This window comes from Dipodomys ordii, unplaced genomic scaffold, assembly GCF_000151885.1.
Source record: "Dipodomys ordii isolate 6190 unplaced genomic scaffold, Dord_2.0 Scaffold104, whole genome shotgun sequence".
NCBI classification, from domain to species: domain Eukaryota; kingdom Metazoa; phylum Chordata; class Mammalia; order Rodentia; family Heteromyidae; genus Dipodomys; species Dipodomys ordii.
The window spans coordinates 864235-878557 of record NW_012267320.1 but is presented as its reverse complement, the minus strand read 5'-3'; the positions used below and the strand labels follow the sequence as shown (position 1 = coordinate 878557).

At 39.7% G+C, this 14323-nt stretch overlaps 1 protein-coding gene across 1 annotated transcript in view; it reads left to right on the top strand.

Annotated features, from left to right (window-relative positions):
- Ttc3 (tetratricopeptide repeat domain 3) overlaps nt 1-14323 on the top strand; it is a 106465-nt gene that overhangs the window by 16850 nt on the left and 75292 nt on the right. The window contains exon 10 of the mRNA XM_013027424.1: nt 10669-10723. Within this exon, the coding sequence (XP_012882878.1) occupies nt 10669-10723 (55 nt within the window). The remainder of the gene's footprint in view (nt 1-10668; nt 10724-14323) is intronic.

Here is a 14323-nt window from a genome sequence, read left to right as displayed (position 1 = left end):
GTCTCTGTCTCTCTGTCTCTCTCTCTCTCTGATGTTAGTCCTAGGACTTGAACTCAGAATCTGGGTGCACTGTCCCTTGAGCTTTTGTGCTCAAGGCTTAGTGCTCTACCACTTGATCCACAGTTCCACTTTAGCTCTTTGGTGATTAATTGGAGATGACTCTCATGAATTTTCCTGCCTGGGTTGGACTTGAACCATGATACTCAGATCTTAGCCTCCTGAGTTAGGATTACAAGTGTAAGCCATTGACACCCGGCCTTAGTTAAAAATTAGGACATAAATTATAAATAGGAATATCTAGCAATTATAGACTATTGTATTTCATTATGTCCTGCTTTTCTGTTAGAAGGGCTTAAGGTGATCTAATAGTACATCCACTGTAGAAAAATATTCAGAGCCTTACAAGTAGAAAGCCTAGTTAAATCTAGGATCCTGAGAGCAAGTACTCATTGTTCACAAAGAAGACACTAGCGGCTTAGTTGGAGAAATTTCTCATTTATTTATGCAAATACTATACAATGTGAAGGGATTCATTATGGTATTTCCCCTCATGGATATAATTTTATCACATTCACCCCTCTATTACTCTTGCTTATACATCTTTCTATTCCCCTTTTTAGAAAAAAAAACTTGCAATTTTAAGAAACGGATTTGATATATGCATGACCTTTTCATATTTGCATCTGAAATAAATTTTTATGCCTTGCTAGTAATGTTAATTGAATGATAAAGTAGAAAAAAATCTTAGCACTATCACTGTTCACAAGAAGAAAATGCTTTTTTTCTTTTGGAAGTGCAGTTTGTAGTTTTACAAATGGGTTTTTTGGTGAAGTCATGACAGCTGGGAGCCTGATAATCAGTTGTTTTTCAGTAGAAGCATTTCATATTGGGATGTGGGAGTGGGGAAGATAGTATGTTCTTAGAATGTAGCTTAAAAAATAACACTTACTGTGTTTTTCTTTTATTATAAACAGAACACATTCTCATGGTAGAAAATTTGGAAAATACAAGAGTTTAAAAAGAAGAAAATAAAAATCACCAGTAATCCATTCACCTTGGAGAATACTGCTGTATTAACATTATGCAGCTTTTAGGTGGCTTAAACCATGGATAATCTGAGGCTTTCTAGACTAGAGGATTGGATGGGCTTAACATAGTCTTTCATCAATACCACTGTTCTCAACTGGTTCTGACAAAGAATGAGCTGCAAATATCTAGGTTATTGCCTCTGGCGAGGTCCAGAGTTGCAGATATTCTATGCTCTATGAAGGTGAATCTGTGTGCTTTCAAGAGCAGATGGATAGGTTTACAACTTGGTTAGCCTCGTGGGTAAATTGAGGTGCTTGTCTGAAACCTTTGTGGGAAGAAGGTTATCCTCTAGCTCTCAGAGCTAAGAGCAGACCAGAGTAATTTGTTTTCCTTAGTACTTATTGCTAGATACATGAGGAGATCCTCCTAAAACCCTTCTGAGAGAGGAGGTAAATGAAGGTAGAAACACTGAGGCCTGCTAACTTGGCGAGGTAAAAGCCAAGAGCAGGGTAGGATTTATCCTTGTACCTCCTTGATGTCCTAGCATGTCGTTGAACCTTGCGGGCAGGTTAGCCCCACTTAAGAGCCCATTGTTCCTTATTAGGCAAAGACCAATATGAGTTGGATGCCTCCTTGGTACCTGAAGGTTTGATACATGGGTCTTGCTCAAGCTTCCTATCTCACACATTGTCCCTATGTTTGGCACAGCAGTATAGGGAAAATGTTTTCAGAGTCTACCTTTTGATGAAGTTAGTAGATGATGTGACTTAGGAATGTTGTCAACGGTAAGATGTGCCACCAATACAGGAGGACAATGCCCTAAAGAATGGCTTTTAGGTAAATGCAAGGATTGAGATGTTTGGAAACTCAAAGTGATGCTAGATCTGCCATGGGAATCTGGCTGAGCAGCTGCAGGGTTAGCTAGGGACAAAGCATCTGCCCTCCACCCAATTCAGGTAAGGATGCCACTCCTCAGTTCCACAGGGCCAGACTTCTTATTTGCTGTTGTGAAAGCAAGAATTTAACTTTAAAGGAACTGCAATGGAATATTTTAAATATTTTAGATTAATTCCAGAAAAAGGGGAATATACTGATTCAAGCCAAGAATGCTAAAATTATGCTGAAATAATTGAATCTTGAAAATTTAGAAAGTACAAGTTGAAATATTGAAAACATCCAATTGGAAAAATAATTTTGGCAATAATCTCTTAAAGGGTAAAATAGTGCTATACCTTATAACATGGCTGATGCTCTTCTAAGTACTTTCTACATATTTACTTGTAAAACCCTCACAGCTGTGAGAGGTTGATACTGAGATAGAGGCCAAGCATATTAGGTAGATGTCCTGAAGCCAAACTTTGAATCTAGTTAAGCCTAGATGCAGAGTCTCTGTGGTTAGTTGCTATGCTAAGCTGACAATAAAATAAAGGGGAAATGTGTTTAAACATAAACAAGTGATCCAATAGTCAAACATTTACTAGAACCTGATTATCCTTACATGACATGCAGATTAAAAACTATAAGTTTCTCTTTCATACCCATCAGATTGGCAAAAACTTGTAAAAACCTTGTAATACCAAGTGTTTGAGAGGATGTGGAACAAAGGAAACTTTCATACTCGTCTGGAGAAAGTATAAATTGGTACGGTCACTTTGGAGAGCAATCTGACAAGGTGAAGATGTGCAGCCCACTTCTAGGGTAATCCCTTCCAAACCCAAATGTGTACCCAAGGAGACACGTGCAAGGCTTCATATAGCATTGTCTGTAAGAGTACAGATGTGGAAGCAACCTAAATATCCATCACTAAGAGAATGGATAAGTTATGGTATATTCATACAATGGAATTCTAAACAGTCTTTAAAATGAATGTAATGTTGAGTGAAAAAAAACAGTTGCAGAATGATTTGTACAGCATGCTGCCATTTATATAATGTCCAAAACATGCAAAAACAAATGTGCATATCTATAATATAGAGTATGTATTGAAAGTGTTTAAAAATGCACGGGCATGTTAAAAACCAGAGGAATGGCTATCTCTGAGAAGGAGGGAAAAGGATTTGGAGGAGGGAGGGGTATGCACAGTGATTTCAACTGTAACCTGGGGGGGAAAAAAAAAGAGCTGAAGTAAATATGGCAAAATGTGAATTTCTTGCTGAGTTGGTTCAGAAATAGTACATGAGTGTTCATTGTGTTAATGTCATTCTCTTTTATGTATACTTGAAATGTGGGGGGAAAAGTGAAACAAAGTGTGACTTAAAATGCACACGAAGGTAAAAATAACCCAAGACTGTGATCATGAAACATCAAGGGGAAAATAAGTAAAAATGAAAAGGTTAAAAAAACAAAACATGTATTTTAAGGCTAGTGGCAAGGAGAAAAAGCTTGAGATTATTGAAGAGTGAGTTGGAAAATATGCTTCATTCATAAGTGGTAAAGATGGTTGTGGTAGTGATTTTAATCTAAAATAACTGTGTAAATCTGATCACCTGTGTGTGTGAGTGTGCGTGTGCATGCATGCACGCGCTTGCACATACATGCTGGTCCTAAGGCTTAAACTCAGGGCTTGGGACTGCCCTGAGCAATTTTGTTCAAGGCTGGCATTCTACCACTTGAGCCATAGCTCTACTTCTAGCTTTTTGGTAGTTAATTGGTGATAAAAATTTCATAGAGTTTGCTACCTAGGCAGACTTTGGACAGTGATCTTCAGCCTCCTGAGTAGTTAGGGTTACAGCCACCCACCTGGCCAGAAACCACCTTTGATTTGGATGTAGGTGAGTCTAAGAGCCAATTGAAATGTCTCTAGGTTATAGATGTGCTTGAAGATGGGTTTGAGGGGGACGGGTAGGTACAGACATGGGACATCTCTACTGCCTCCTGTCCCTCTGGCCACCACTTATCTCCTTTGGAGCCTTCAAGGTTAAGAATGTGTGCCATGAAGAATCCCAGGTCTCCTCACTTTGATGAGAGTCTGGTCTTCTAGAAGTGTACTTTTTATAGTTTTGTTACCTATAGGATCTTAGTCGAGTGGTAATTGTAATTAAAATATCCAGAAAATTTCAGCTCAGAGGAGAATCCAGAAAAGGGAGTTGGACATATCTCTACCTGAGGTACTTAGAATAGTTGATGTGGTATTTATAGCAGGCATTGCTTACTTACCGTTTAATTTAGTGTTATCTGAATGGTGCACATGTAGAAAATTCTAATTCTGGAGTATAATGACCGTTGTAAGGGGAAATGTAATTGGAGAAAGGAAAAAATTAGCTTTGAATATTTTTTAATTGCTTTGGAAATCCATGGAATTTTTCAAGTTTTTTACTTGACTTTTTGGTATTTATTAATCTATCACATCATATTCCCTCCCATCACTTACCAACCATGATTAGTAACAAACAGACTTTAACTGACTCCTGTACTGTGTTTTCTAAATTCTCTGAGATCAGAGCTATAGCAGCTTTCTGTGATAATTTAAATTTGTGTGTGGGCTTTAGTTTGAATGTGCTGGTTTGGTAAATTTAGTCCTGATTTTTTTTTTTTTTTTTTGTCGGTCGTGGGGCTTGAACTCTGGGCCTGGGCGCTGTCCCTCACTCTTCAGCTCAAACTCTTCAGCTCAAGGCAAGCGCTCTACCACTTGAGCTACAGCGCCACTTCCGGTTTTCTGGTGGTTTATTGGAGATAGGAGTCTCACGGTCTCTCCTGCCCGGGCTGGCTTTGAACCGCGATCCTCAGATCTCAGCCTCCTGAGTAGCTAGGATTACAGGCGTGAGCCACCAGCACCCGGCTTTAGTCCTGATTTTAACTCTCAGATTTATATAAATTGTATTTTTATTTAAAAGCCACTGAATTAGCTTTTGAAGAAAACAACTTTACAATATTCTTTGGGGTACATTTTTTTTTCTGGTACTGGAGCTTGAACTCAGAGCCTGGGCACTGTTCTTGAGCCTCTCTGTGCTCACGGCTAGTGCTCTACCACTTGAGCCACAGTGCCACTTCCAGCTTTTCCTGTTCATGTGGTACTGAGGAATTGAACCCAGGGCTTCATGCATGCTAGGCCAGCACTCTACTGCTAAGCTACATTCCCAGCCCTGGGGTACACTTTTTAAAATAAAACCAAACAAATGCATATGATAAAAGTCTGATTAGAAACGAATATACTAAAAACTCATGTCCAGCATAGATCCATTTCCTGTTACTTTACAGAATCCGCTGCTTTATAAAATTTGCAAAATGACTAATTCATTGCTTATAAATAAACATTCATTAGCCAGTAGCTTGTAATCTTAGTTCCTCAAGAGGTTGAGATCTTGGGATCAGCTAGCCTGTAAGAGTCCATGAGACTCCTACCTCCAATTTACCACCAGAAAACCAGAAGTAGAGCTATGGCTCAAAAGTGGGAGAGCGCTAGCCTTGAGTGTCCTCAGGGACAGCATACAGGCCATGTGAGAAGATTGAAGCCCCACGAATGACCCCAAAAAAAAAAAAGGAAAAAAACTTTTGGAGTTATTATTTCTTTGTTGATCTAGTTAGTCCTTGAAAGTAATGAGAGAGTCAATAAATAGCATCTCCTTCCCCAGCCAGATCTAGAATCAGTTAAGAAATTGATGCAGGTGATCACAGATTACCATCAATGATAGAATCTTTGGAGTTGGCCTTAAGGCTGATAACTGAGTGATTCATTACTAAGTCACCTATCACCACAGAACTGGCTAACCAGGGCCTTGTGATGTTTAAGCCTGGAAAAAAAGAGAATCTGGTCGTCTTACCAGATTTTAAGATCCCAGAATAAGAAAAAGACTGAGGTGTATGATTGGTTCCCTCTATCGCCATTAGATAGAATTAGGGATAAAGAAGGAAAAGTATTGAGGAGTAGTTACTCTAGTAAATGTACATGGAGACTAGAGGAGGGAAAATAGATATGCTTTATTGAAATGTCTGTCTACTGTGTGTATGAGGCAGTAGGTGGGGCAAACACATTTAACTAATAAGTTGGAGTAAATACACTAGAACTCTGATTTTTATCCTCTGTTCAGTATTCTCATCATGTTACACAGTTTTCGATAGTAAACAGCCATTTCTTTTTTTTTTTTTTTTTGGTACAGTTGTGGGGCCTGAACTCTGGGCCTGAGCACTGTCCCTCAGCTCTTCAGCTCAAGGCTAGTACCCTACCACTTGAGCCACAGCGCCACTTCCAGCTTTTTCCTTTTTGCTTATGTGGTGCTGAGGAATCGAACCCAGAGCCTCAGGCATGCAAGGCAAACGCTCTACCACTGAGCCAACTTCCCAGCCCTGTAAACAGCATTTCTATCTCTTAAGTCACTTCATTTTCATAGATCTGCTGTTCCGTTGCTGTCTGAAGTCAAACTTGTTCACCTGGCTGCTGTGGTTTGGATGAGCAGGAGCTTATTGTAATTTAGTTGGCACACTTGGCTTGAGTAGTAGGATGTGGCCATGTAGGCTACTTTGAGGCTATGACTAGTAAGCAGATTTTCAACTGGAGGGAGGAGGTAGTAGTACTTAAAAAAAGCCATGCTGCTTGCAGTGAGGAGATTGTTTGAAGTGTTGGTGACGGTGGTAGGACTCCCGTCTGGTGATAGTAAAGGTTTGGATTAGTAGCTATGGAAAAGGAAAAGTGGAAGGATTAAGAGAGTTAAGTTAAAGTTGATCGATGGTGGTTGCTGGGAAATGAGAGAGAAGGCAGTGAGGAGAACTGCTCTGTAGTTTCTGGCTTAGCCTGGGGCTTCTAAGCCCTCTTTTTGATACTGTGATCATTTGGAAAGGAATACATTTTTAGGAGGCAGAACTTGACTTTACTCTTGTACATACTGAAGTGTCTGTGGAACAACAACATTGGAATATTATGAAGCAATGAGTTAGGGAGTCTGGAACTAAGTAGAGTAAGAAACATGTTTGACATAGTTGACCTTGATGATTGGATCTTGGAGATTAGGATGAGGTTACTCGGACAAGTAGGTCTCAGCGTAGACTATGCATTGGAATCCCTTGAACTTTGAAGAAAGACCACCCATTCCAGAGGTTGTGGTTTAATCTATCAAGGTTAAAGCTTAGGCATGGGCTTTTTGTGGCTTTGAGAAGCGTCCCAAGGATACTAATGTGCAGGTGAAGTTGAGACCAACTGGCCTAGAAAAAACATTGGTTGAGACTAGAAGAGGAACACGGATTTAGCTTGAGGAACACTAATAGTTGATGGCCAGTTACTGACCATTAACTCTTACTAAGGATGCACCAGCCCAGGAGACTATTCAGAGGTGGACAGACAGAAGTCTTATCAGGGTAGAGTTACAGAAGTAGGTGAGTGACCAGCAGTGTCTAGGCTGCTGAGAAGCAGTTATAAAGTATTTGGATTTAGCAGTCGGAACATCATTTAGTACCCATAGAAGCTGTCAGGGAGAAGCTTGAAATAGAAGACAATTATTAGTGTGAATTGAGAAATTTAAAGACATGGTCGGCTAGTGTAAACAGTTGTAACAGCTCTGGAAAGAGTGTGAAGCCCAAAAGGCACACCCACCATTGCATTACATGTTTTGGGCTTTAGATACTACTAAACTGATTGAACTGGTTCAAATGGTGAAGAAAGCCGCATTTAGAATTTCAAAAACAAGGTGGCTTTAGGCTCTACATTCTTCTAGACCAGACTGTGACTTAGTCAGCAGGCCACCTTCTCAGGATGGCAGCATGGCTACAGTGATTCACAGGTCAAACCAGACATTAGATTCCAGCAAAAGAAACTTTCCTTGTAATCTTAGAACATAGATTGACACATAATCCAACATTAAGTGTATAGTTGAATTTTCAGAAATCCACCAACTGAAGCCAGTACCTGCCTCACAAGCCCAGTGCCTCTGAAGTCCTGCTTGTTCACCTTCCAGTCCCTATCTACTTTGTCCCCCCAGGATTACTATACGACTCCATAGGTTACTTTAACCTAGTTTTGTGCAATGTGAGTTGAACTGTGCACTGCGTGCTCTTTTATATTTGGCTATTATCATTGTTTTCAGGATCCATATTGTTGCACGCACTTGTAAAGAGTTCATCTATCGCATGAATATACCACATTTTATGCATTGTGTTGGTGGGCATCTTGGTAAGTGCCTAGCACTTGGCATTTAAGATAGTGCTGTTTTGTGAATATATATTACCAAATTTGGTATAACCATAGTGGAATTGTGGGGACAAAGGTATACTTTCATTCAGTTTCACTTTTCAGAAATCTTGTGTGTGATTGTATCATTTTACCATCTTAGCAGCAGAGTAGAGAGTTTCAGTCCCATGTTCTTACCAGCACTTAATATTTTGCATTATTTTAGACATTCTGGTGGATATGACATGATATGGAGCATTTTTATAAGTTGATTAAGGGTGTTTAAGTTGGGTACGTTTTCATATGTATATCGCCCCCCCCTTTTTTTTGTAGTGATCCGCTTTGATCTCAAGGCTATATGCTTCAAGGGCAGTTCTCACCACGTGAGCCACATCCATGACCCTTGCTTAATGCTGGATAGTTTTTTTTTTGTTTTGTTTTGTTTTTTGGGTCCGGTCATGGGGCCTGAACTCTGGGCCTGGGCGCTGTCCCTCAGCTCTTCAGCTCAAGGCTACCGCTCTACCACTTGAGCCACAGCGCCACTTCCGGCTTTTTTTTCTTTTTGCTTATGTGGTGCTGAGGAATCGAACCCAGGGCCTCATGCATGCAAGGCAAGCGCTCTACCACTGAGCCACCTTCCCAGCCCCAATGCTGGATGTTTTGTGAAATACCTGTTAGTGTTTGCTTTTTTCTTTTTGTTCTTTGAGTTAAGTGACTTCCTGATTTGTGCTTTGTGCAAAGTTCTTATTTTGTGCTCTGGATGAGGATCATTGGTTAGACAATATTTGTAATATGTTACATGTATCTGCTCATACTCAGTGGCTTGAATTCTCACTCCTGATATTGGTTTCACCAAAAATGTTACTAATTTTAACATTTATAGTAAGTACTTCTTTTTATGTGTTTGTTTTTAAAAAAAATAATCTTTGTATACCTTAAGGCCATCAAAATGTTCTGTGTTCTAAAACTTTGCTACTTAAATATTCAAGACTCCTGGAATTGTTTTGTTTTGGGTTTTATTGGCCAGTCCTGGGGCTTGAACTCAGGGTCTGGACTCTGTCCTGGAGCCTCTCTGTGCTCAAAGCTAGCTAGCACTCTACCACTTGAGCCACAGCACCACTTCTGGCTTTTTCGGTTTATGTGGTACTGAGGAATCAAACCCAGGGCTTCATGCATGCTAGGCAAGCACTCTACCACTAAGCCACATTTCCTGCCCTGGAATTGTTTTGTTGTTGTTGTTGTTGTTGTTGTTTGTATGATGTCCATTTGGCTTAATAGCATTTTTCCATGTACTATAGTGTTACTTTTGTAATAAATCAAGTGATTATTATGTTAAACTTTTTTCTCTGTCAAGTTTCCTGACTGTTGTTTTTGTACATAACCTTTTAATAGTTACTAATTTCTGGTGGTTTTTAGTTAGCTGGATTGTTCTTTGTTACTGTTTTTGGTTCTTGGTTTTGGTATTCAGGCTTGAACTTAGGGCCTCTTTGCTATCCCTTAGCACTCTAGTACCTGAGCCCCAGCTCCGCTTACAGCTTTTTGTTGGTTAATTGGAGATGAGTCTCATGGTCCTTCCTGCTTGGGCTGGCTTCAAACCACAATCCTCAGATCTCAGCTTCCTAATAGCTATGTTTCCAGATGTAAGGCACTAGCACCCAGTTTAAGAGTGATGAATTATGAGTGTGAATGTGAACCAGTAAATTTTATTTTAGACAAATAGGTAAAGGGAAAACAGTAAACCAGTGACTTTGACCTCCTGAGAAGACAGTAGGAACAGTTGAGCCAGTGAGACAGAATAAGTGAGGTTATTGGAAGGGGCTGATTTAAGGGTTTGAAAATGCTTGAGTGGTGCTGGGTCCGATGGTGTTCTGTACAATAGTGTCTAACAGTGGTACAGAACAGGAGGTCATTGATGGCTAGAAAGCTGGGAACTGAGGGTCTCCCTATGGTTTGGTTAGCACTTGACAGTTTTTGAAGTACATCTTCTAACACAGTGTGTAATTTAGTGTCTAGTACAATAGAATAGCTAGACGCGAATTATATTCATTCTGCAGAAAAGAAAGTAGGGAGGGAGTTCAGTCACTTCCTAAAGCCTCCCAAGAAAACCAGTAATTGAGTTAGACTTAGCTCTCTTCAGTGTAGTTTGTTTAGCAGGTGTGGTAAGTGAAACACTCAGGTGTTGTATTTTTGGAGATAAGAAGCTTCATTAAAAGTCAGAAATAGTGCAGCAAAACATACAAATAATGGCTAAGCAAAGAGATGAAGTGGGCAAGACACATGCAGTAAATACTCCAGAAATAGAGTACTGTTACTCCTGGTAGTTGTGATCATGACTCTGGGTGACTCATTGCATTCTTTTTGATTTCCTATATTTTCCACATTTACTATAATGGAAATACATTTTATAGATTTTCCAAAGTTAAATTATTTTTTGACTAGATGATAATAATATAGAAAATCAAGAACATACAAATACGCGACATGCAGTGTTTTTTTTAAAAGAATGACTGTTTAAATGCTTTATTTCTTGTTTCTATTTTTAGGAATGCACTTGGTGATGGAAAGAGAGCCATTATTCTGAAGAACACGTGGTCAAAGGTAGGTTTATTCTGTGTGTTACATTAAGACTGCTGCAACTATGAGAGAGATAATGAGAGAGGCAGTGTGTGAGAATGCATACATGAGCAGCCCACTGGAATCTCGAGAGTCTGGGGTACCTTAGCTATTGCAAGGTACTGTTTGCACATTGTACTTAGATATGAGAACTAGAATTAAAAATGTGGAAGGAACTATAGACTATCTTGAGTAGATAAGGGTTCAATTCCTCCCTTCCCTCCCCCACTCCCTCCTTTCCTCCTTTGCTCCTTCCCTTTCTTTCTTCCTCCTTGCCTTTTCTTGGTGCTAGTGTTTAAAAGCAGGTCTTCTTTCATGCTAGCCCACCCTACCAATAAGTTACACCCCTACTCTAAGACTTCTTAAGTAATCCCGAGTGTACATATCAGCAGTGGGAAAAAAATAGCCCACCTAACTATAATGGACTATATTGGACTATATCAAACTTAAGAACTTGGGTATGTCAAAAGGTAGGAATGAAATATGGTGGGAGGATACCATTTGTCCCATAAATAACATACATAACCAATAGGGTTTATTCTTTTTTTTTTTTTTGGTCGGTTGTGGGGCTTGAACTCTGGGCTTGAGCACTGTCCCTGCACTCTTCAGCTCAAGGCAAGCTCTCTACCGCTTGAGCCACAGCGCCACTTCCAGTTTTCTAGTGGTTTATTGGAGATAAGAGTTTTACAGACTCTTAGCCCAGGCTAGCTTTCACCATGATCCTCAGATCTCAGCCTTCTGAGTAGCTAGTATTACAGGCATGAGACACTGTCACCCAGCCTAATAGGGTTTATTCTTGTATCTCTTTTGGGTTCTTTTATATTGTGAATATTGCATGTAGGGCCTTATTCTTGGTAGGCCAAGTCGCAGCTCTGGAAGGATTTAAATTTGGTATATGCAGAAAACTGAAAAGGAAAGGAGTGGAAATTGATTAGCAAAAAAATATTTCATAGAAGAATAGTCTTGAGTAGCCAATAAAATTAAGGGACTGATACTTTCTAGTAATTAAAATGATTGGAAATAGGTACAAAAATAGAAAAATAAAGGCAACAGAAGGAAGGTCTCCAGAATAGAGACTTACCTGTCACAAGTAAATAAGACGATGTGATATTGTTAGGATTCTTCAGATTAGCAAAAATTAGAGACCAAGGGTTCTGAGTGTTGTACTAAGATGTAGTCAGAAACCTTCAATAAATTGCTAAGAAATCAAATTGCTTACAACTTAGTGAGAATACTATGATGTTACATTTCCCATAATTACTCAATTCTACATTTGTTCACCCTAGGAAATTGCTTGCTCCTATATGTATGTATCCTGATAAGTACTTCATTTCGCACTTGTATTCATTAATACAAATTTAACATATGTGTACTTCATGAAGTATACCATTTTTTTGTACTGGTCCTGAGGCTTGAACTCAGGGCCTTGGCACTGTCCCTGAGCTTTTTCGCTCATTGCTAGCATTCTACCATTTGGGCTACAGCTCTACTTCTGGCTTTTTTGATGTTTTATTGGAGATAAGTCTCACTGTGATCCTCAGATCTCAGCCTCTTGTGAGCTAGGATGAAAAGCATAAGTCACTAGCGCACATCAGTTTGTTTTTTTTAGTATTGGGGTTTGAACTCAGGGCCTCATGCTTGCTAGGTATAAGGCCACTTGAACTTCATCCCTGAAGTGGCGCTGTAGCTCAAGTGGTAGAGAGCTAGCCTTGAGCTGAAGAACTGAGGGACAGTGCTCAGGCCCAGAGTTCAAGCCCCACGACCGACAAAAAACAAAAACAAAAATGCATCCCTTTTTGCTTTTTTATTGTTTTAGTAGGGTATTATTTTTGTCCCAAATTGGTCTGGATTATGATTCTTCTATTTATGCTTCCTCCATAACTTAAGTGAATTGTCACCATGCCTTGCTTTTTATTGATTGAGGTGGAGCCTTGTAAACTTTTTGCCTGAACTTACCTGTAGCCATGGTCCTTTATGGTTTTAGCCTATTGAGTAGCTAGATTACAGGTGTGAACCTTGACACCCAGTTGTAGCATTGTTCTTTTGTTTTTAATAGTTCTTTTTTAAAAAAATTGTATTATAAATGTTACGTACAGAGGGATTACAGTTTCATAAGTCAGGTAGTGAATACATTTCTTTTTAGACAGTGTCACCCCTTTATTTGCTCTCCAGTTTTTCCCTCAAGTCCCCACCTTTAGGAGGATAAGGTGGGCACAGAAATGGAAGGAAAAAGGGTGAACAAATGTAGCAGTGACTCTCACTAGACACAATGTGCCTAGCAGTGACTCTCACTCTACAACTTGTGGGTGAGGACAGGAGGGAAAAACTGGGCAAGAGCAAGGGAAGGGGTGATATTGTCCAAAAAGAAATGTACTCTTTACCTGACTGAGGGAACTGCAACCCCTCCATACATCACCTTTATAATAACAATAAAAAATTAAAAAATAATAACAAAACTTTGTTTTAGTGTTTTCTAATTTAGTGTTCATTTGTACAATTTTAGCAAAGGATTCTGAATATGCCCTTTTCTTAGCCAACAGAAGTTGTACTGAATTTTATAGGGTCTAGGGAAAAGGCTGTAGTTAATAAAAGTAGTGATAGGCATGAGATATATTCTCTAAGTTTAGCAAGTATGATTTATTATTTAGAATAAACCTTTGCTAACTGTATCTCAAAATGTCTAGAAGTGGAATTTTGATCTTAGAGCATACCCAAGTGATCTCTGTGTCTTCTTATACCTTGGGTACTACAAAACAGTGGTTCTACCCTCTAAGGAAAAGCAATGTTTAGTGAGATGCATCTGAATTGAGATCTTTAAGCCTAATAGTCTAGTTAAAAATGATCTAGAATTCATAGCCCACAAGAACACAGCACTGAGCTTATATAATAAATACATGATTTCTTTTAGTGAAAAGGTGGTCTTAAAAGAGTCACATTTTCTGGTGGCACAAGGAATGGAATGCATGCCCTTCCTTGCGTATGTTAGGCAAGCCTTCGGTTACTGAGCCACATCCCCAGGCTTGGTCACTTAGTTTTGATTTTGTATTTTCTCCAGGATTATCATAAAAAAAATGTTCTTTGTAATATGTATTTATGACCAAAGTGATGTGGGCCAAGTCTAACCAAAGTTAGGTTCTTTGTTGAAGGTTCAAAAATCTCTTAAAAATATTGATTTCGGAAGGGGGGACCAAGATGGCGACGGGGCAGTAGGGAAACACCACTGCTCTCCCCAACCAAAAAGAGAGTTCGAGTTCCAACGCTTAATCTCCCCAAGAAACCGACAATACCAAAAAGACGAACACTCAGAGAAAAACCGGAGGTGGAAAATAACAAAAAAGAAAGAGGAAAAGAAGAATTTCAGAACAGAGAAGAGCGAAGACCCCTCCCCCAACTTTTACTGGCCGCGCGGCAGCGTGCCAAGCCACAGCCAGCTGGCCCAGCGGGGGCTGCTGGAGTCCCAGAGACACAGGGGGATGCCTGCAGATCACCCACGCAGAAGCCACCTGAGGTACCGGTTTGCAGACCCGCTGATCACCACAAACACAGAAACCTATCAGCTGGTAGTCTCCACGTAGATCCTACCCC